The sequence below is a fragment of the Piliocolobus tephrosceles genome, chromosome 11 (genome assembly GCF_002776525.5).
Source record: "Piliocolobus tephrosceles isolate RC106 chromosome 11, ASM277652v3, whole genome shotgun sequence".
NCBI classification, from domain to species: domain Eukaryota; kingdom Metazoa; phylum Chordata; class Mammalia; order Primates; family Cercopithecidae; genus Piliocolobus; species Piliocolobus tephrosceles.
In genome coordinates, this window is record NC_045444.1 from 59,219,165 (window position 1) to 59,240,901 (window position 21,737).

General features: G+C 40.9%; 1 protein-coding gene across 1 annotated transcript in view; it reads left to right on the forward strand.

Moving 5' to 3' along the window:
* MAP3K20 (mitogen-activated protein kinase kinase kinase 20) overlaps positions 1-16,753 on the forward strand; it is a 194,368-nt gene extending 177,615 nt beyond the window's left edge. The window contains exons 17-20 of the mRNA XM_023185978.3: positions 6,807-6,923; positions 9,214-9,288; positions 12,147-12,297; positions 14,757-16,753. Coding sequence (XP_023041746.1) covers positions 6,807-6,923; positions 9,214-9,288; positions 12,147-12,297; positions 14,757-15,457 — 1,044 coding nt within the window. The 3' untranslated portion in view covers positions 15,458-16,753. The remainder of the gene's footprint in view (positions 1-6,806; positions 6,924-9,213; positions 9,289-12,146; positions 12,298-14,756) is intronic.
* Positions 16,754-21,737: the final 4,984 nt, after the last annotated feature.

A 21,737-nucleotide genomic window follows, 5' to 3' on the forward strand; every position in this document is an offset into this window, starting at 1 on the left:
CAAATTATACCTCAATAAGGAAATGTATTTTAAATTTTTTAAATGTCTGTAACATCAGGTAAAGGTGATCTATAAACGCCTGAAAGGCAAATTTTGGGAGTCTGTTTCTTTCTGAAATATCCTGAATGATCTTGGCCTTGATTGTTTAACAGTTTTATCTATAATGTTGATGAATGCAATTACATTTTGATAGGGAAAAATAGAGAGAGAGAGATTGAGATTATTGTCTCTGAATTGCCCAGAACTTTAAACTCTAGTTTTTTGTGCTACCTTTTAATCTCTTTTCCTATTTGGAAAATTTACCTCTATCTTATTTCTTTTTATTCCCTCACCTCTTCCCCCCCTTTTCTTCATTCCTTCATTCCTTTTTTCTTCCTTGCGGGAGATGACTTGTCTGTGATGTTTGGCATGACTTGTACTAGCTTGGAACTCTAAAAAATTGTAAAGAGCTTGCAGAGAGTGGAATAGTGATTTCTCACAAAGAGATACTTAATTTAGCATTAACCGAGTGTTTAGGATTTTATTTTCACAGTGTAAGAGTTTCTGTTTTAGTTGGCCAGTAGTCTTAATTCAGAAAATTTTTTTCACATAATTGGCGATCCTGAAGCAGTTCAGATGGAATGCTTTCTCATCCTCCATTAGCCACACACTTGCTCCTAAAATTACCCAGGTATTTCAGCAGATAAACATGCGTATTCTGGGCACCCACTAGAATTGTTGTATTTTTCATTCATGTCAAATGCAAACATTCCCCTCTCCCCAACAAAATTCCATTTGTTTCTTGTAGATTTGCATTTAGAGGCAGATTTTCTAGCTAGTGCAAAGTTCCGGGTAACTACTTTTTGCTACTAGAAGCCCAAGGAAAAGCACTTCCCAGTGCCCAGCTCTGCTCCTGGGCTAGTCCCCTTTTCCTGCTGAAGAGTAATTAGCACTCCCTGCAAATGCGCATCAAGCACTTGTGCCTCACCACTTGCTACCTGTGTGACCTCAGTCAAATTACCTCATCTCTCTGTGCTTTGGTTTCCTCATCCAAGATAAGGCTCTCTGGCTGCCAGTCATACGTAATGCCTCCAGACATCTGGTGCTGCTTCTTAGTAGTGCTGAATCAGAATATGTGGAAGCAGGAAGGTCAGAATTGGTGTTATATGATCCATCTATGTAAGAAGATATGAATTTATTCCTTCTTTGATTCATTTCACGAAACTGGCCATTGTTAAGTTGCCGCTTGGGCTGCATCTTCTCTTTTTCATCTCTGATCACTCCCTGGTATCCGAATGATTCCCAGCCCCCTGCATGCCCAGACTCCTGCCCGAGTGAGATGCGCTGACCCAGCCTGCCCACTCCAGCAGGGTCCCTCTCCTAGCCCACTCTTTACACCTTCCGCCCATCAAAGCTACCTTGTTTTCTGTCCCATTCCCTTTTATGGCTGCTAGATGACAAACCAGCTAATCTAGTAAACTAATTGGAGCTGTGTTGGTGACCATATTGGTAATAATGATAATTATTCCTTTTTGAGCTCCTAATTCGGTTCTGGCACAATGCTGGGAACACGACACAACAATCCACTTCTGAGTAAAGAACGCTGAGGTTCAGAAAGGTTACATAAGTTGGCTGTGGTTGGGGGTAAAAGGAACAAAACCAGGATTCAGGCCCAGGTAGTCAAACTTTAAACTTGTGATCTTGCCCCACCTTGCCCCACAATGTTCCGCTCGTAATGACTTAATGTATGGCTTTTTCCCATACCGTTTCCATTTTAATAGGAATCATCAACATCTTAGTAAGAGGAGTGAATACCAGGAGCATCTCAGACTACCAGGGTGAGATGGTTTTGAAAAAAGAGTACTTTGCAGTTCCCATAGGACCTCAGGATAGAGAGCTGTTTGCTTTTGAGAGTTGTTCACAGACATTCAAAGTGACCCTTGAATATTTCTAATTCAAAAATCAGTACCCACATTTCTAACACTCATCTTAAGCCAAAATCAATAGTTTACCTGGGCCAGGTGCAGCTGCTCCTGCCTGTAATCCCAGCAATTTGTGAGGCTGAGGCAGGAGGACCACTTAAGCCCAGGAGTTCCAGACCAGCCTGGACAACATAGTGAGACTTCATCTCTACAAAGAATGAAGGCAAAATTAGCCAGGCATGGAGACACATGCCTGTGGTCCCAGCTACTTGGCAGGCTGATGTGGGAAGATCGCTTGAGCCCAGGAGATTGATGCTGCAGTGAGCTGAGATTGCACCACTGCCCTCCAGCCTGGGTGACAGAGTAAGAACCTGTCTCAAAAAAATGGTGAATGGTTTTAAAATCAGAGTCCACTGGGCAGGGCACAGTGGCTCACGCCTGTAATCCCAGCACTTTGGGAGGCCAAGGCGGGTGGATCACGAGGTCAGGAGATAGAGACCATCCTGGCTAACACGGTGAAACCCTCTCTTTACTAAAAATACAAAAAATTAGCCAGCCATGGTGGCGGGCGCCTGTAGTCCCAGCTACTCGGGAGGCTGAGGCAGGAGAATGGTGTGAACCCAGGAGGTGGAGCTTGCAGTGAGCTGAGATTGCACCACTGCACTCCAGCCTGGGCAACAGAGTGAGACACCATCTCAAAAATAAAAAAATTAAAAAATCCTCAGGGTCTACTGTGCCCAATACCTGGTCCCCGTCACAGCCAAGGTACTGAAAAGTTTGCAAATATGTAAGTAAAACCCTATATTAGGCTCATAAACTTGTGGAATTGTTATTTTTAGTGATGTTATTGATGACTTAATTCATTTTATTTGTAATGATAGCCTTTTCCGTGGTTGATCAGTTAAGAACTGGTTACATGGCATCTCAATGTCTGCAGCGTGTCCAGTCCAATTCAATAACCATTTGAATCCCCGAGTTGTGGACAATCCTCATTGACAATTTATGACTCACAAAATGGCAAAAACGTTAAGGATACCTTAGGCTAAATTGAAACTGAGCAGAATATAAGGAATTCCATTACTTTATTTGTGGATTATTTTTGTTAACTAGGCAACGATGATATCATAGATGCCCTGAAGATGCCTGGAGTTAGGTCAGGCCATTGTCAAATTAATTTTATGATTTACACGGGCCCTGCATGTTGGAGCATATTCTCTTTCTCTCTTACCCAGCTTTGTAACAAGCAGAACCTACTTTTTAGTGAAATGCATGATGGCCTCCTTGTCTTATGACTTCCTTGAGTATAGTTTTATTCCTTCTGTAGCTACCTTCTTTTATGGTTCAGGTAAAAGTCTTTCTTTAGTAGAAGAGAAAAAGGGAATTTAAAAATAAAAGATCTCTAACCCTATTATTTGGATCAGTGTTTCTCCAAGTTGGACTTTGGGGAGCAGGGAAGCAGTTGCTGCAGGGAGAATGATGGCCGCTAGCTTTCTGGGTTGTATCAGCGAAATCTTCTCTGGTCTTTCTTCCTTCCGCCTGTCTGTTGTCCATGGCTGGACCCATTTATGGAGCTGGACAAAACCATCCAGCAGGTTCACCTGCTACCTCTCCTGCTTGTCTGTCCCCATTAGTATCTCCTCCAGCTTTGGAGTCATGCAGCCTTGTGCTGATGTCAACCACATATTGGTCATGAAACCCTAGGAAAGTTATTTAATCTGTCTGAACCTCATTTTTCTCATTCATCTAAAGGGAAAATAGTCCTGACTTTCAGGGTTCTGATGGATATCCAATATAGCATGGTATAAGTGCCCAGCGACATGCCTAGAGCATAGTAAGCGCTCCACAGATGTGAGTTCCCCTCCTGTCAGCCGCTTCTTCACACAGAGCTGTTCTGACAGTGTGCAGAGGAGGGTCTGATTTACAGCTTGAAGTCATGGGGGAGCTCTCTGGTTAGGAGATGAGAGTGAAGCAGGGGAAGTTCAGGCATTTTCATGCCGTTCAAGGTCTTTTGACTGTGCTTTTGACTAACTTAATTCCCAAACTTGACAGGCAAAAGAAACTGAACTAAGTAAACTCATCTCTTCTAAGGCTTTTTATCCCAGCTGCTGCCTTGAGAAGGTTCTTGCTATTTCAGAGAAGAGCAACCATGACACTAGTCATTATCCTGCCCAGTTATCTCAGAACCCACGTTGCCTGGGTAGCAGTGGCTCCAAAACAAAGAAATACTGAGAGATTTGTCAATTCTGAGAAACTAATTTGACTTACGTTAGCCAACAGCCAGATTTTCATTTTATTGAATAGACCTTTTCCTTCACTAATTGGCTCTCCATTTTGTGAATGTGGCTGGGCAAAGAGGGTCAGACATGGGCCCTGCTTGGTTTGCAATTCATCTAGAGGCTTTCCTAAAACATCAGGCACCCCAGCTTCCTGTTGAAGCCAACAGGCTTTCAACAGCCTCTTTGTTGATGCCTTTCCATAAGAATTATGTCTGAGCTTGCTCTAGGAAACATTCCAGGTCCACTCTGATTTATGAGGGCATTTTCCAGTTTCAGCATGTAAGGTGCTTGGTACATTAGCCTTAATCCTCAGGATTCTTCATTCTTCAATAAACACAGAGCCAGGAGCAATGGCTCATGCCTCTATCCCAGCTACTTGGGAGGCTGAGGTGGGAGGATTGCTTGAGACAAAGTGTTCAAGACTATCTTGGGCAACACAGCGACATACTATCTCTAAAAAGGAAATTTAAAAAAATAGGTAGATAGACAGACAGACAGAATGTTCATTTATGGTCCAGGGGTCAAATTTGGTACAAAGACGTGAGTTTATTTTCCTTTGTTAATCCCCATTTTTATTATTAAATTATTTATACAGCAAAGTTGAAATAATTTTACAGTGAACCCTCATAGCCCCCATTCAACCATTAACATTTTACTATACTTGGCTTATCACATATACTTGGTTTATCCATCTACCCCTCTCTCTAGCCATCCATCAATCTTTATTTTTTGATACATTTCAAATTAATTTGCAGACATCAGTATACTTCCTCCTAAATATTTCAGTGTGCTAGAATAAGAAATGCAGTTCGGGTGCAGTGGCTTATACCTGTAATCCCAGCACTTTGGGAGGTTGAAGTGGGAGGATCACTTGAGCCCAGGAATTTGAGACGAGCTTGAGCAACAACATAGTGAAACCCCAGCTCTACAAAAAATTAAAAACAAGAAAATGTTAGCTGAGCATAATGGCATGTGCTTGTGGTCCCAGCTGCTTAGGAGACTGAAGTGGGAAAATCGATTGAGCTTGGGAGGTCAAGACTGCAGTGAGTGGAGATCATGCTACCCACACTCCAGCCTGGGTAACAGAGCAAGACCCCTTCTCAAAAAAATTGTTTTAATAATCACTATAACATTAATTAAAAAGAGAAATACACAGATTTAAAATGTGCATTCACCGAGTTTTGACCAATGCATGCACCTGTGTAACCCAAACCTCTCTCAGTAGAGCACTGCTACCCCCAGAAAGTTTCCTCAAACCCCTTGTAAGTCCCCATCTGTGGAAGCAAGCACCCTTCTGAATCTTTCTACCATTAATTAGTTTTGTCTGTTCTAGAATATCATATAAATGGAATCATTAGGTTGTTCTTTTTTTCTATATACTTCTTTCACTCACCATAATGTTTTTGAGATTTATCCAAGTTGTTGCATGCATCAGTAATGTCTTCCTTTGTATTGCTAAGTAGTATTCCATTCTATGAATATATCACAGTTTATCCATTCTCATTTTGATGGATGCTTGGCTTGTTTCAAGTTTCCTAGTTAACATGATAAAGCTGCTAAGAACGTACCTAGGCAAGTCTTTTTTCATTTCTCTTGGGTAAATACCTAGGAGTAGAATTTCTGGGTCATAGAATAGGCATATATTTGGTTTTATAATAAATTATCAAAATTTTTCTGAAGCAATTGTACCATTTCCCACCAACAATGTATTAATATTAATATGAGAGTTCCAGTAACTCTAAATCTTAGCCAACATTTGATGTTATCAGTCAGCTATTCTAATGGGTGTATAGTGGTACCTCATTGTGGTTTTAATTTGCATTATCCTGTTAATGAATGATGTAAAGCACTTTTCCATTATATGGCGATTTTATTAAAAATTTAATTAACATACCATTGTTTAAAAATCAAGAGTTTTACATAAGGATCCTAATTCTCAGCTGTTCATGAACTATTAAAGGACCTAGCAAAACTGGGCTCATATTTCCACATGGGAACAATCAACAGAAGTCACGAAGTAGCTGTGCCTTTAGGGGAACTGTTCTTTGGTTTCCCAGAGTCCCTCACCCACCCCATAACTCCCTAGTTGTCCATTATCATTTATCAACACATTTGCACTGTTGTTTTCCTTCTTGTTAAGAGGAAAGTGAGAGTTTCTCGAACCCACATCATTATCAATCTAGGAAGATTAAAGGTGGATCAAGAGGACCTTATATTTCAAGAAAAGTAGAAAATCACATTTCTTTGTGGTAATGAAAAAATGTTCCTACAATGTTTAATATGTAAATTAAATGAGTCTATTTTAAAAGGTTGCCACTTAAAGCTTTATAAGGAAACTGCCTGGCTTTACTCCTTTTTATTATCTGCCTGGTCCCTTCAGGATTTTGAGTTTGTAACTCCTATAATAGAACACTTAAAACTGACACATTATGTCTCAAGGCTGCACTAACTGGGGCTTATTTAGATATACATAGGAATCTAATTTCATGTCCTTTTACTGAAAAAGGAAAAAAAAAAAAGCCACTCCAATAATACTTCATTTAGAATATTTTATGTGTTATGAAACATTGAGACTAAAAAAAAAATTGTTTCACTTTCTCAAATTATATAATTTTGTTTTTAATTCTAGGATTGTAAGTGGAAAATGTATATGGAGATGGATGGGAATGAAATTGCAATAACCTACATAAAAGATGTGACATTCAACACTAACCTACCTGATGCGGAGATTTTAAAGATGACAAAGGTAGGGTTCTATTTACGGCTTAAAAGCTCTTTTGAATTCACAGATATCAAACAAAGACATTAAAATACCCCAGCAGTGTGCTTTTGTGCTTGTCCATGCTCACATCAGCTCAGCCTCGAGCTGGCTGTTGAAAGGCACATTTTATTTAGCAGATTGAGATCATAATAGGTTTTTGTTAAAATTCCACTTATGCTGTGTGAACTAAAAAGCACTGCAAAAAGGTATCATTTAATTGTTTAAAAATTTTTTTCTTCTATATTTCTTTGTGCTTACTCTGTCATTAAAGGAAGGAAAATGTGAACAATGAAAATATTTACTTCAAATTTTGAGTACTTTTAAACTTTGGAAAACTTATACTTTCTTGGTTGAGAAAGACTTTCTTGGTTGAGGTCAATTCCCTGAAGGACTGAAATGAGGTTAATTATGAAGCATACATTGAAGTCTTAATGGCTTCCTTAAGTCCACACCATGAATTCCTGGAGTGACTAGAAAGCATGCTACTACTCCAGGGCCAATGGGAAGCATGCTGAGGAAAACACTGAAGAAAGACTTGCGGAAATGCTTAGCTCGCTCCTCAAAATGGAAACAAATTCAATTCTGTCCCAATCATACTGGAAAAATACATATGAGACTTCAATTGTAGAAGGTCAACAACTTCAGGTGAATAACCATGAAGTCAACAGGACAGTCACCCTGGCCTCACATAATCCGCTGTGATACACTATTAACCAGGTCTTTGGTTTCAGTGAAGAAAGTGGGGCTTGTAGCAAAGAACCCAGGTACAAACATAAGTAGGGAACTAAAATGGTTCTTCAAAGACATGCATTAGAGAGAACACATTGCATTAGAGAGAAGACATTGTAAATGTGTTCTCTTCATAGGCATTAGAATGCTAAACAACCAAGTCATTTTAATTTACAGGTGGACATCAAGCAGATTGATTTGATATTCATTGTTGGATTCCACTGTGTATCTAGGAGTTATTTCCATGGCATTATTTATCTGTAAGGGTTATGACTTGGTTTTACCTTTTTCTTATTTTGTTGGGACATAATATGTTGTCTTGAAGACTGGAAAGATATTTTCTTTCTTCCCCACCCATGCCGTGGAGTTGTAAAACTGAATATAAGTATTTCTGCTATCATGCCATACATTCGAAATCACACAGCAACATTAACAGGCTTATAGGAAAACTACAACTGGGACAGACCAATCAAAAGTTATAGAATTTTTAAACATCAACAGAAACAATAACAATCCTAATTTAAAACAAATAAACAACAACAACAACAACAACAACAAAACTAGCCCAGGTTGGGTGCAGTGGCTCATACCTGTAATCCCTGCACTTTGGGAGGCTGAGGTGAGCAGATCACTTGAGACCAGGAGTTGGAGACCAGCCTGGACAACATAGTGAAACCCTGTCTCTACTAAAAATACAAAAAATGAGCCAGGTGTGGTGGCATGCTCCTGTAATCCCAGCTACTTGAGAGGCCAAGGCTTGCGAATCACTTGAACGTGGGAGGAAGAGTTTGCAATGAGCCAAGATTGCGCCACTACACTCCAGCCTGGGCAACAGAGTGAGACTCAGTCTCAAAGAAAACCTAACCCAGCTAAATCTCTATCACATTTTCTTTGAACCCAGCTCACGGTCAGTCATTCCTTTGCAGCCTTAAACCTGAAGTGAAAGGGGGATGGGAAGAGAGTGCAGCTTATTTCTGAGGCTGTTTTCATCATAATTAAAATAGGATCAAAGGCACAGGCTTCCTCACTAATCCTTTGTTTTAATATAGTGGGAAAACATAACCATGGTTTCTTCATATGTATGTGCAGCTTTGCTGGATAGTGTGATGTTATGGAAAGCAGAGTGATTGTTGAAGCCACTAAACCAGCCACGGCTTCACTCAAGGAAAGCACTTCTGGGTCTTCTCATATTGCTATGGATTTCTCTTAACTGTGGGAAAGTTTTCCAACTGATGCTTCAAACTTTAGCATGAATTAATGACATAATGATAGGACTTAGTGATAGCAAATGTTATATCGGAAAAGAAGATTGTGGGAGGCCGTGACTAGCTATTTACAAATACACAAAAGGATGTCTTATGAAAAGCAAAACTCCAAACATTAGCATGTTGTGAGTGATCACATGAGAACCGACAAGGCTTTCATGATAATCTGATGTTATGCCCCTGTTTGCTAATTGTGTATGGCACAACTGGCCTCAAAGAAACATACTATAGTAGAGCAGGCTGGGTTATGGTACTACACCATCCTAACTTTTGTTTTTCAGCCACCATTTGTAATGGAGAAGTGGATTGTAGGAATAGCAAAAAATCAGACTGTGGAGTGCACTGTCACATATGAGGTAAGCTCTGGGGGCAAGAGGCTGGTGGCCCCACCAACAGTGAATGAACATAAATTTATCTGTTACCTCAGAGCATATCATTTATTGGAATGTACTGGGAGATAAACCAACCATCATGACCATGGGAAGATCAATATAATTTATCTAACAACATGTTGGGAAGAAAAGAGAACAGGATAAACGTACCCAGCTAGAGACTGAGGTAGTGCTTCATTCATTCATTAGTTATGGGCTGAACACCTTCTGTATACCATGTCAGATGTTTGGTATTGGGGATACTAATACTTAATACTAATTTTTTTTTTTTTTTTTTTTTTTGAGACGGAGTCTTGCTGTGTCTCCTGGGCTGGAGTGCAGTGGCCGGATCTCAGCTCACTGCAAGCTCCGCCTGCCGGGTTCACGCCATTCTCCTGCCTCAGCCTCCGGAGTAGCTGGGACTACAGGCGCCCACCACCTCGCCCAGCTAGTTTTTTGTATTTTTAGTAGAGACGGGGTTTCACCGTGTTAGCCAGGATGGTCTCGATCTCCTGACCTCATGATCCGCCCGTCTCGGCCTCCCAAAGTGCTGGGATTACAGGCTTGAGCCACCGCGCCCGGCCCTAATTTTTTTTTTAAGTCAACAAGATCTTTGTGGCTGGTGGGACATACACCTTACAAGGTACATAAACCTGGTGGGAGTGGGTGGAAGGCAACAGTTATAGTACAGTCTTGGCACTCCTGGAGATATGAGTGTGTACCCACCACCAAAGGGACATGCATTTCATTCATTCATCTAATTCGTTCATTCAAGAAACATTTATTAAGGATCTACTATGAACCAGGCACTGTTACAGGTGCTTATACCAGTTTGATCACACTAACTTCATGTAAATCAATACTGAAAAATATCAGCCAGGCGCAGGGGCTCACACCTGTAATCTCAGCACTTTGGGAGGCTGAGGTGGGCAGATCACTTGAGCCCAAGAGTTTGAGACCAGCCTGGGCAACATTATGAAACCCTATCTCTACAAAAAAATACAAAAAGAGCCGGGTGTGGTGGCACATGTCTGTGGCCCCAGCTACTCGGGAGGTTGAGGTGGGGGGATTGCTTGAGCCCAGGAGGTTGAGGCTGCAGTGAGCCGAGATCACATCACTACACTCCAGCCTGGGTGGCACAGTCAGACCCCTGTCTCCAGGGGAAAAAAAAAAATACTGAAAGATACTATTATCCTCATTTTGCAGATAGGAAAAACAGGCTCAGAGAGATGAAAGGAAGGCCTGAGGTATGAGGTACTCACTGACAGAATTGTTGAAGTCACTTCCATGTTTTCTGACTATAAAAAAACACTTTCTGCTCTTCCCTGGCTACCCTGTTAGCTCCCAGTGGCTGCAGTAAGATGAAGTCCACCTCAAAGAGGACTTTGTGAGTGTGGCATTTTGATAGTTTCCTGGGCTGCCAGGATTTGGCTTTTCAGTATTAGAAATACAAACTCTGGGCCAGGCATGGTGGCTCATGCCTGTAATCCCAGCACTTTGGGAGACTGAGGCAGCTGGATCACCTGAGGTCAGGAGTTCGAGACTAGCCTGGTCAACATGGTAAAACCTCATCTCTACTAATAATACAAAAATTAGCTGGGCATGGTGGTGCATGCCTATAATCCCAGCTACTCAGGAGACTGAGGCAGGAGAATCGCTTGAACCCAGGAGGCGGAGGTTGCGGTGAGCCAAGATTGCGCCATTGCACTCCAGCCTGGGAGACAAGAGCAAAACTCTGTCTCAAAAAAAAAAAACAAAAAACAAAAAAAAACACTCTGGCCAGGCTGGAAGCCAAAAAGTTTTACAGCAGTTATTTATCCTCACCTGCTGGGGTACACAGGTTGTCAGGCATCTGAGAAGAAGTTACATTATTTGTCAAAGCATTGCTTGCAAGGTGCAAAACCCAAATAAAACAGGCTGGTTTGTCTTGAGGAACTTGGAATCCAGACTATTCTAAAGTCTGTTAACTGGTCCTCACTACCCAGGAAAAGCCCTCTTGTTAGTAATCGGACAATTAGAACAACCAGATTCTATCTCTGCCTGCCTTAGACAGTTTTGGAGACAGCACACCCAGTTCTCTTTTTCTTCTTCTCTCTCCCTCCTCCTCCTTTTTTAGACCTCATGATGATATGCCACTTTTGTCTGGGTTTTTCACTTCAGAGTTTTTAAAAACAGATTTCCCTAATCATATTGAATCCTGGAGACTCTTTAATTGACACTGATTGGTGATAGCTAGTGAGGAGGGAGATTTCAGGACAAGATGTGTCTTGACCTAGTGTCCTCTTCCTGGTCCCCATTTCTTACTTCTTGATCCTGTCTCACTTTTGCATCTGAGACCGCTCCCCTTCCATGTAGGTGATTCGCCCTACCACATTCATTCAGTTCCCTTGATGATCCGAATTCACTGTTAGGCAAACATGGTGCTCACATTTTCATTTATTCAACAAAATATCTGTCTTCAAGTACTATAAACAGAAGAGGTAAATTTTTATTTCTTATTAAACAAAGAGGTAAGTTGAGATTTGTCAAATATAATAAATTCTGGGAGAAGACAACCATATTTTTAGCTACTATAGTTTACAAAGTAATATGTGTTATAATCCATTAAGGAATAAGTGCTATAACCCACTAAGAAATAAAGTGGTTAAACATTTTCTTTTCATCAAATGAGCGTATTTGGGTCAACTGTTCAGAATATTTTCCTAGTGCATTATGATAGTGTTCTAAGAAGTGAAATTGAAGTGATACAATAACCTGGATGTCTTTCTTTCCTATTTTGTATGTGTTTGTCCATTTGGTTATATGTTTCTTTTTTTTTTTTTTTTTTTTTTTTTTTTTACCAGAGTGATGTTAGAACTCCAAAAAGCACTAAACATGTCCATTCGATTCAGTGGAGTAGAACAAAACCTCAGGATGAAGTGAAAGCAGTCCAACTTGCCATTCAGACATTATTCACCAATTCAGACGGCAACCCCGGAAGTAGGTCTGACTCAAGTAAGTTAGTGTTCCCGTATTAGATGTGTGCTAGATTCCAGAAACTTAATTATGACATTTTCAGATGATCTGAAGACTCGGAGGATACCACCTCAATCAGTTACGATCTATCTTTGAGCTTCGAGTAGCCGAAAACTCAGTTTCAACTGCCTTACTGCAATAGTTTCCCAAGTGTGGCCCTGGGACCAGCAGCATCGGGATCACCTGTGAACTTACTAGAAATCCAGATCCTCAGGCCCAAACCCAGACTTACTGAATCAGAACTCTGGGTGTAGGACCTGCAATCTGCATTTTAAGGAGCCTTCCCGGTGATTAAGAACAGCTCTAAAGTCCTTAAACCACTGATTTAAACTGTAATAAAATTTATTATCTTCCATAACAAGAAGTTCAGAGGTAGGGCAGGCTCCAGGTGCAGTAAGATAAGCCGGCTCAACCATATTCAGATAGTGGAATGAACCTTCCCTTCTTTCCGCCCTGCCATGCTCAATAGGCTGCCTTTGCCCTCGCCTCCTCTCCTGTTTACAGTCATCACACAAAGATATGGCAATGTCCAGAGGAAATAACGGGTTAGGTCCCTACCTGTTCTTATATATAGGAGTAAGAAAACTTTTCTAGAAACCCCCAAAAGACTACCCCTTACCAATTCTGCTTTGGCCAGAATAGAGCAACTTGTCCGTCCCTAAACATAGCATGAGCATATCTGACTTAAACTAATTAAAGATGATCCCTGGAGCCAGAATGCAGTCAACTCTCCCGCTCACATGGCTACATGGAGGGGGTTGGAGACTGAGCAAAATCAGGGTTCTATTGGAAGCCAAAATTCCAGAGAAGTCAATGGGAGGGAAAGAAGGCATTGTGATTCTGTATGATACTGCTCATGTGAAGTATCTACAGTAGTCAAAGTCATAGAAACAGGAAGTAGAAGATAGTTAACAAGTGGGAGTCGGGGGGCAGGGGAGAAGGGAAGGCAAAAGGGCAAAGAGGAACTTAGAGATTAGTGGGTCTAGAGTTTCAGTGTTGCAAGATGAAACAATTATAGAGATCTGTTGCACAACAATGTGAATATACTAACGGTACTGTACTATAGGCTTAAAAATGGCTAGGATGGGCCGGGCACGGTGGCTCACGCCTATAATCCTAGCACTTGGGGAGGCCGAGGCGGGCGGATCAGAAGGTCAGGAAATCGAGACCATCCTGGCTAACACTGTGAAACCCCGTCTCTACTAAAAATACAAAACATTAGCCGGGCGAGGTGGCGGGCGCCTGTAATCCCAGCTACTTGGGAGGCTGAGGCAGGAGAATGGCGTAAACCCGGGAGGCGGAGCTTGCAGTGAGCTGAGATCCGGCCACTGCACTCCAGCCTGGGCGACAGAGCCAGACTGTCTCAAAAAAAAAAAAAAGGCTAGGATGGAAAAATGTGGTTGTTACCACAGTAAAATACACACATACACACAATAACAACAACAAAAGAAGGCGTTGTGATGCACTGAAGCCTGGGAGGAGTCTCTGGAATTGTCTGGACAAGTCACTCACCGCAGAGGTATGGGTCACCTGTGCGCAGGCAGTGAGGGAGACGGAGACATGCATGCTCTGATACCCTCCACATGCTCATCTGCTCATCTGTGTGAGCAGAAGGTGGAGTAGCTGAGGAAGCTGATGCTGGGAGGACCACCCAGGAACTCCAGTAACATTGTTCAGGCTTGGGGGAAAGCAGAAAAGATCTCAGGTGTGAGGAACTCGCTTATTCACTGAAATATAACTTACTAAATGGTCCTTGTCAATTCACCATTTTCTTTTATCTTAACTTCTTCCTACTTGCCAATGCAGCTTCATTTTTTTTTATGCTGAAAATACTTCTTATTCCCAAGCCTCAGGATCTCTCCTCTGGACACATGAACGGTCTTTCTTTCAAACAATCTCTAGCTGTCTCAACCTTCAGAACCTCATTTATTTTATCTGCATTTAGGGTCCTTGAAGTTTTAAAAGTGCAGGTTGCAAAAAAAAACCTTTTGTTTACTGAACTTGCCCCTGCTACCTGAACATACTTTCTAGAAGTGAGAACACAACTATGTAGGAAGAAGATGGGATTTAGATGCAGGACTTGGTATTATTGACTGAGTGATCTTGGGCAAGTTATTTGACCTCCCAAGCTTCCTCATTTATAGAATAAGACTATTAGTGTTTACCTAAGAAGATTATTGAGACGATTAAATCAGATAGTGTAAGGAAAGCCCATGGAACAATGCCAAGCACATAACATAGATTGACTAAGTGTAAATGTCCTTATTTTTTAAAGTATTTGTAATAAAGGAAATGTCCTTATACGTAGCCTAGAATTTCTATGAATGGTAAAGCTTAGAGCATCCCAAACAGCCTTGAATTATCCTAAAACAGGCATATGAATTAGGCATGCAGCTTTACTGTGGCTTCAAAGATGCTCATTTCCATTTCTCCCGCAGGTGCTGATTGCCAGTGGTTAGATACTCTGAGGATGCGGCAGATTGCATCCAACACTTCTTTACAGCGTTCCCAGAGCAATCCTATTCTGGGATCACCATTCTTCTCATACCTTGATGGCCAGGATTCCTATGCTGCTGCTGTGAGACGGACCCAGGTGCCCATTAAGTATCAACAGATTACACCTGTGAACCAGTCCAGAAGCTCCTCTCCTACTCAGTATGGACTGACCAAAAACTTCTCTTCCCTGCATCTCAGCTCTAGGGACAGTGGCTTTTCCAGTGGCAATACTGACACCTCTTCAGAGAGGGGTCGATACTCAGATAGAAGCAGGAACAAATATGGACGTGGTAGTATATCACTCAATTCTTCTCCTAGAGGAAGATACAGTGGAAAAAGTCAGCATTCCACTCCTTCAAGAGGAAGATATCCCGGAAAGTTCTACAGGGTTTCTCAGTCAGCACTCAATCCTCACCAGTCGCCTGACTTCAAGAGAAGCCCTAGAGACCTCCACCAACCCAACACCATACCAGGGATGCCTTTGCACCCTGAGACTGACTCAAGAGCCAGTGAAGAGGAGAGCAAAGTCAGCGAAGGGGGCTGGACAAAAGTGGAATACCGGAAAAAGCCCCACAGGCCCTCTCCCGCCAAAACCAATAAAGAGAGAGCCAGAGGGGACCACCGTGGATGGAGAAACTTTTGATGAATTGAATTACATGAGTTTTTCTAAGCAGGTTTAAAAAAAAAAGAAAGAAAGAAATGTAATGATCATATTATCATTTTGATAATATGATCCCTTCATATTGAATTAACAAAAAGACAACACTTCCAGTTTTGGGATTGGGAAATATCTTCTAATTGAGACTATAGCCAAACCAGGGTCAAAATTATGGATATTGGTTACCCAGTGATCATGACTAGGCTTGAAAATCACTACACGTATTTTCTGCCTTGAGTGAACATTTTTAGAGGAAAGGTTATGCCATCTTTTTACCCTAACCACTGATATTCTGGTTAGCAGGGCCAGGACGAGGGTAAGGCAAATAAGATCAACAAAAAAAATCAAATTTTTAGATAATGACAGAATGAGTGTTACTGATTTTTCCTTTTGACTGAGGATGCAATATGGCCTGGCAAGGCACTGTTACTGATCTTGTCTTTAACATTTATATTTTGTTCATCATAATTTTTTTTCATTTGTTTTATTTTTTAAAATATTGCATTAAAATATCATTTAGCTTGATTATCGAGTTTTTTGGTTTCGGGTTTTTTGTTGTTTCTTTTTTGTTTTCTTTCTTTCTTCCCCCCCCCCCTTTTTTTTTTTTTTGATGTCCCCTTAAATTTTGTGCCCAAGACAGGTACCTCACTCATCTCACCCTTTGGCTCAGCCCTGCTGGTTAGTATTTAGTATTTATTTTAGTAAGATACTTGTGTTTTTATGATGGTCAGAGTTGAACTGATCTGGCTTGTCATTTTTCAGTAATAAAAAAAGTTACTGAATTTAATGTTGATGATGATGCATATCTCATTCATATACGATTTATCAGAAACCAAAGATTTAAATTGCCTGGATTTGTGGTTCTTTCTCTCCCTAAGTTCCCAGGGACTGCTTTCAAATATTATTTTCTAAATTTCAACAAAGAAGGAGCAAAGAGGATAAAACAACACTCCATAAAGGCCTCTTGGGATGTCAGAAATCTAAAATCTAAAAGAAAACAGACACAGAGCAAGATAATAACGTCACAAGCTAAAAGCCAGAAAAATTTAAAATTACCAACATCCTTGTTGGAGTCAGACAGTAAATATCAGCCTTGCAGCAAGACAGCTCTGAGCAGCTGTGGGCAAAGAGGTAAACCGGTGGGGGTGCAAGGAGACTGTCTGCAGCTTAGGGCAGAAATGGTGGGATCCAACTTGTGAAATGCTTCATGTTTTACAAACCAAAAAGTCAGGTAGCAACAAACTTATTATATGTCAAATCAATAAATGTTACTTTCAATATTCTGAGATTCTGTGCAACATTCACTAACCCTGTTTAGCATTCACTAAAGCGTACATAGGATTCTCAGTGTTCTGTAGAAATCCAAAGGACACTCTTCTAATTCTGTGGATTTGAATTCTTTTTTAAAAGAAGCTGGTCATCAGAGTACATGCATATGTTCTCAGGGTAGCTGCCCTGCTGTGTGTGATACATTACTTGAGGCCTGGTGGGGAAAACTGTATTTCGGGTAGCAATAAAGTCAAAGTAGGCGGGGCATGGTGGCTCACACCTGTAATCCCAACACTTTGGGAGACTGAGGCAGGAGGATTGCTTGAGCCCAGGAGTTCAGGGTCAGCCTGGGTCACCAGCCTATCTGGGTCAGATAGGGAGACACCATCTCTACAAAAAAATACAAAAATTAGTTGAGCATGGTGGCATATGCTTGTAGTCCCAGCCACTCAGGAGACTGAGGCAGGAAGATCACTTGAGCCTGGCAGGTCAGGGCTGTAGTAAGACATGACTGCACTGCAGCCTGGGCAACAGACCAAGACTCTGTCTCGATCAATCAATCAATACTAAAGTCAAAGTTATAGGAAGTGACCTTTATTTACAAGGGAAGTTGTCATCACCTAAACATTGATTCAACAACTTGATTTTCTAAAAGTTTTATTGTGTGCCAAATGCATTTACAAGCAAAGCAATGGGAATGGTGTAATCAGTTCGTGAGGGTCTCTTTTCCATCATGTGTAACCAGCTTCTAAGGTTTTCAGCTCCACCATGATCCTTTCTCATGAAGCTGTCAAGCACAGCCTGTTTTCAATTATTTTTCCATTTTGTCCTTCATTTAAATTTAAAGAAAAGTAGACTAATGCAAAACATGCTATCTTAGTATCATGCTGTTTCTAAATAAGCAATAAAATATTTTCTGTGAGTAGAATTTTTGGATAAATAGATGAACAGTCTTGACTGAGTCGCTCTGAAAGGAGTGGAAAGTATGGCCTTAATTGTGAAACAAAATTTGCATTCTGGGGAATTATTGAAGAGTCTAGTTTAAAAGGCACTATAAAAATCATTGCTAGTTTCATGCTACTTTCTTCCATCTTGCTTTCTTCGGTTATGGGGTAGGGAATCCAAGCTGGTAATAAAGTAACTCAATGATCTCAGCCCTATTTAGTGCAGTCAATGACTGTGAAGAGGTTATTCCACCAGCCCACAAAACTGACCACTTTGTAATATCTCATGGAAAAATACTTGTCAGCATCAATGCTCCCAGTCAAAATCAAAGTAAGAACATCTGCAGTCTGCTTCTTGACTGTAAAGAAATAATAAGTTGGATGTTCTCTCTTTTCTTTTTTTTTTCCTAATGATGTTTATTCACCAAAAGTCACTTGCCAGGTTGAAAGATGAACGTAAGTCAACAGCAAAGCAGGGATTAATGGGATTTTTTTTTCCTCATAAAAATAAATCAGTAGCCAACAATGAGAAACTGTATTAGTTGCAAGGGGTGAGGTTAAGACCAAAAAAAAAAAGAAGAAGAAGAAAAAGGAAAGAAAGGGATATTAGGATTAGGAGGAAAAAATTATAGTAGAAACAAATGGAAAGAGTATATCTCGGATGGGGCACCTCTAAATGTGACAATTTTCCCTCAATAGGCTTCAGAGGTAGTTTGGAAGTACCAAGTCTATATTGGTTGCTACCATAGAGGTGGTCTTTATTCCAGGCAAAGCCCAGACAAAGCAGGATGGTTAGATCTTTGCACAGTCACCGCATTAGCAATACAATGGACCTAGGCTGAATAATTTGATAATTCCAAAACTGTATAGGAGAACTGGGGATTTTTTTTTTTTAATCAAGGACTACTTTAGAAAGAAATATAATTATCAGTTGTTTTCAGCCAATTTATAATGAACATCGCTCATAAAAATAATAAAAATTAAAATGTAATATTTAAAGCTATTTACAGTAAAATTCAGAACAGTAAAATCTGACCTGGGAAAATGAGGTTCTTACCTGATTTATAGTAATATAAAGGAAAACTCACAGTGGCGGAAGCTATAATTGGTAACATGCAGTATGAATAACAACAAAAAATTGATATGCAACATCTTCATTGTAAAATTTAAATAGAAAAGAATTGATTCCATGGGAAAAAATCAGTACAATAAAAAATGTGGTCAGGTGTAGTGGCTCACACCTGTTATCCCAGCACACTGGGAGGCTGAGGCAGGAGGATCCCATAAGCCCAGGAGTTTGAAACATGGGCAACATAATGAGACCCCGGTGTCTACAAAATGTACAAAAATTAGCGCGATGTGGTGGCACATGTTTGTAGTCCCAGCTATTGGGGAGGCTGAGGTGGGAGGATCCCTTAAGCCCAGGAGTCTGAGGCTGCAGTGAGCCAAGATCATGCCACTGCACTCCAGCCTGGGTGACAGAGTGGGACCTTGTCTCAAAAAAATAATAATATACAAATGGGAAACAGCATTATGTTGGATAGGAAACCAATCGGGAAATTAAATCGACATAATGACATTCATTCCATGAAATGCTTTCTTGACAAAAGCATTTCTCAATATTTATATAATTCAGATCAAAATGTTTTATGTATAGGTAGAGTCAAAGTGTCTCCAGGATCAAAACAGTAGGGTCAGAATCTCCAATAGTTCAAAATGGCAGGGTCAAAACATCCTGGATACACCTCAAGGCATTCTGACTTAACTGCAACTTTTCCAATTCAGTTGTACCAAAATATTTTATATTTCATAAGTTTTTTAAGTACCTTCTCTACAATTTATCTTTACACTTCAGCAAGTTCGTACAGATGTGGTATGTTTCTACAACTCTGGTTCTCAGAAACTACTCAGTTTTAAGATGTCATGATGTAGCTGTGCCACCTTGTTCAGGATGTAACCTCCCTGAAATTTTAAATTATAGAGACTGCACTTAGGAGGCATATCAACTCTCTTGCCATCATTGGATCTGAGAAACTACAATGAAGCTGGGGTGCCCTGGGGAAATCAGAGCGAAAGACCTGGACTCAGCTTCTTACTATCTGCTGTTACTGGAACTGGTTTATGAGATGCTAAAGTGGAAAAAGTGCCAAATGTATGGTCAAAACCGTCAAGGCTTTAGTGTACCAGCTGACCAAATATTGCATGACCGAACCCACAGACTTACATGAAGAATGAAGACTTAAAACCTCATAGTTCACTCCACACTAAAATGAGGATGAAGTTTCTATAACCTATGTCCCATTACTCAAGTCTACCAGAGAAACTCCTTGCCTACCACCCTGATGAAACTTACTCAGCTTTCAGGGTCCTGCTGAAGTCCTGCCTCCCTGGAGACCTCTCCCGACAGCTCCAGCCATTGCTCCATTCTGCTCCTCTCCAAGGCCCTTTATCACACACTCTCTGGTACTGTTACTTCACCCTGACAAACCCACTCCCTTGCAGGTGCTCTGTGAGTACAGTGCGGCGCTGCCCAAGACCTTGACAATAAGGGAAGTAAGACTAAGCTCTGAGAGTTAATTGATGAAATGGCTACAATACCTCCCAGGCATGAAAACATGCTGCAGGTACGAAGCAATCCAAAGAGAGCATGAGTCTTTTACAGGCTGTGGTGAGTTGGAACAGCCAGAGCTGGTCATCAGTGGAAGGCTAGAGGAAGGCGACCCATAAAGGAAAACGTTAGCCATGCTGGGCATGCAAGACCTTCATGCAAGGCACGACCTGCCCAGTCTCAGGTGGTGGCCCTGTAAACTAGATAATATTATCCAGCATAATCCCTCCCAAAGTGATGCGAGAATCCATTCAGCCTGAGAAATATGTACCTGGTGTCGAGATGGTCCTATAATCCCGCTCCTGTGAACCTCTTTTGCATCACCCCAACAGTGAAGCAACCACACATCACACTGCAGCCACACTGAATTAGCTGCCAAACCCTCCTTTGTCTTCAAAACTTTGTACTCCTTCTCTTCCCTGGCCCCCGAACCAGCTGCCCCTGTATTGTCTGCTTAAGTCACCTTTCAGCTCTCTACTGAGACATTACCACCTCCAAGAAACTTTTCCAGATCCCCATGTCTGAGTCAGGCCCACCCCTGTAGCTCACACAGAAACTTTCGGTTACTCAATCATATTTATCCCCCTCTATTGTAATAAATCTTCCAAGATTTGCTCATCTGTATGCCTCACTGGACTATTGGCTTCATGAAAGCAGGATTGTGCCTATCTTGATCCCCTGTGTATCTCCAATACATAGTTGATAATCTGTCTCCAATACATAGTTGATACTCAATCTATTTGCTGAATAGATTAATTGATTACCTTATTAATCAGGCTAACACACATCAAATCATCTAAATTCTTGTTCTAATTTCATGTTCATTAAGTGACCTTAACAGAAGTCTCCAATCCAGCTAGGAGTTAGGTCTAATGTTGAAATAATTACCATTCTAATTTTATACATCAGTCTCCTGTGAGCTTTGCTAATGTGAGTTGGCCTCTAAGTACAACTCTGAGACGCTGATTAAGTTTTGGGGTGTATTACTGAGAGCAGATTCTGGGTATGCCAAAGACCCCAAGGGAAAGGCCAGTCTATTTTTCCTAAGAAGCCCCTTGTATCGTAATGAACTGTGCTCATTTCCCATTTTGAATTTTGACACCTAGCATAGCACTATAAATGCAAGTTCTCATTAAACAACTGTCACATGAATAAAAAAGAATAGAAATACTATGTATGTTCACACAGTCGTGTGTGACTCTACTTATAGATAAAATATTTTGATCCAAATTATACAAATATTGAGAGGTGTTTTTGTCAAGAAAGCATTTCATGGAATGAATGCCATTATGTCAATTTAATTTCCCGATTAGTGTGAAATTCGCACACAGATATGTGTGAAATTCACACATAGTCATGTGAATGTCCTTTTGGACATTCATAGAGTCTCACTATTCGGCTTTCCTTTTCAGAGGCCCAAAGTTCTGTCTCTTTAATGAATATA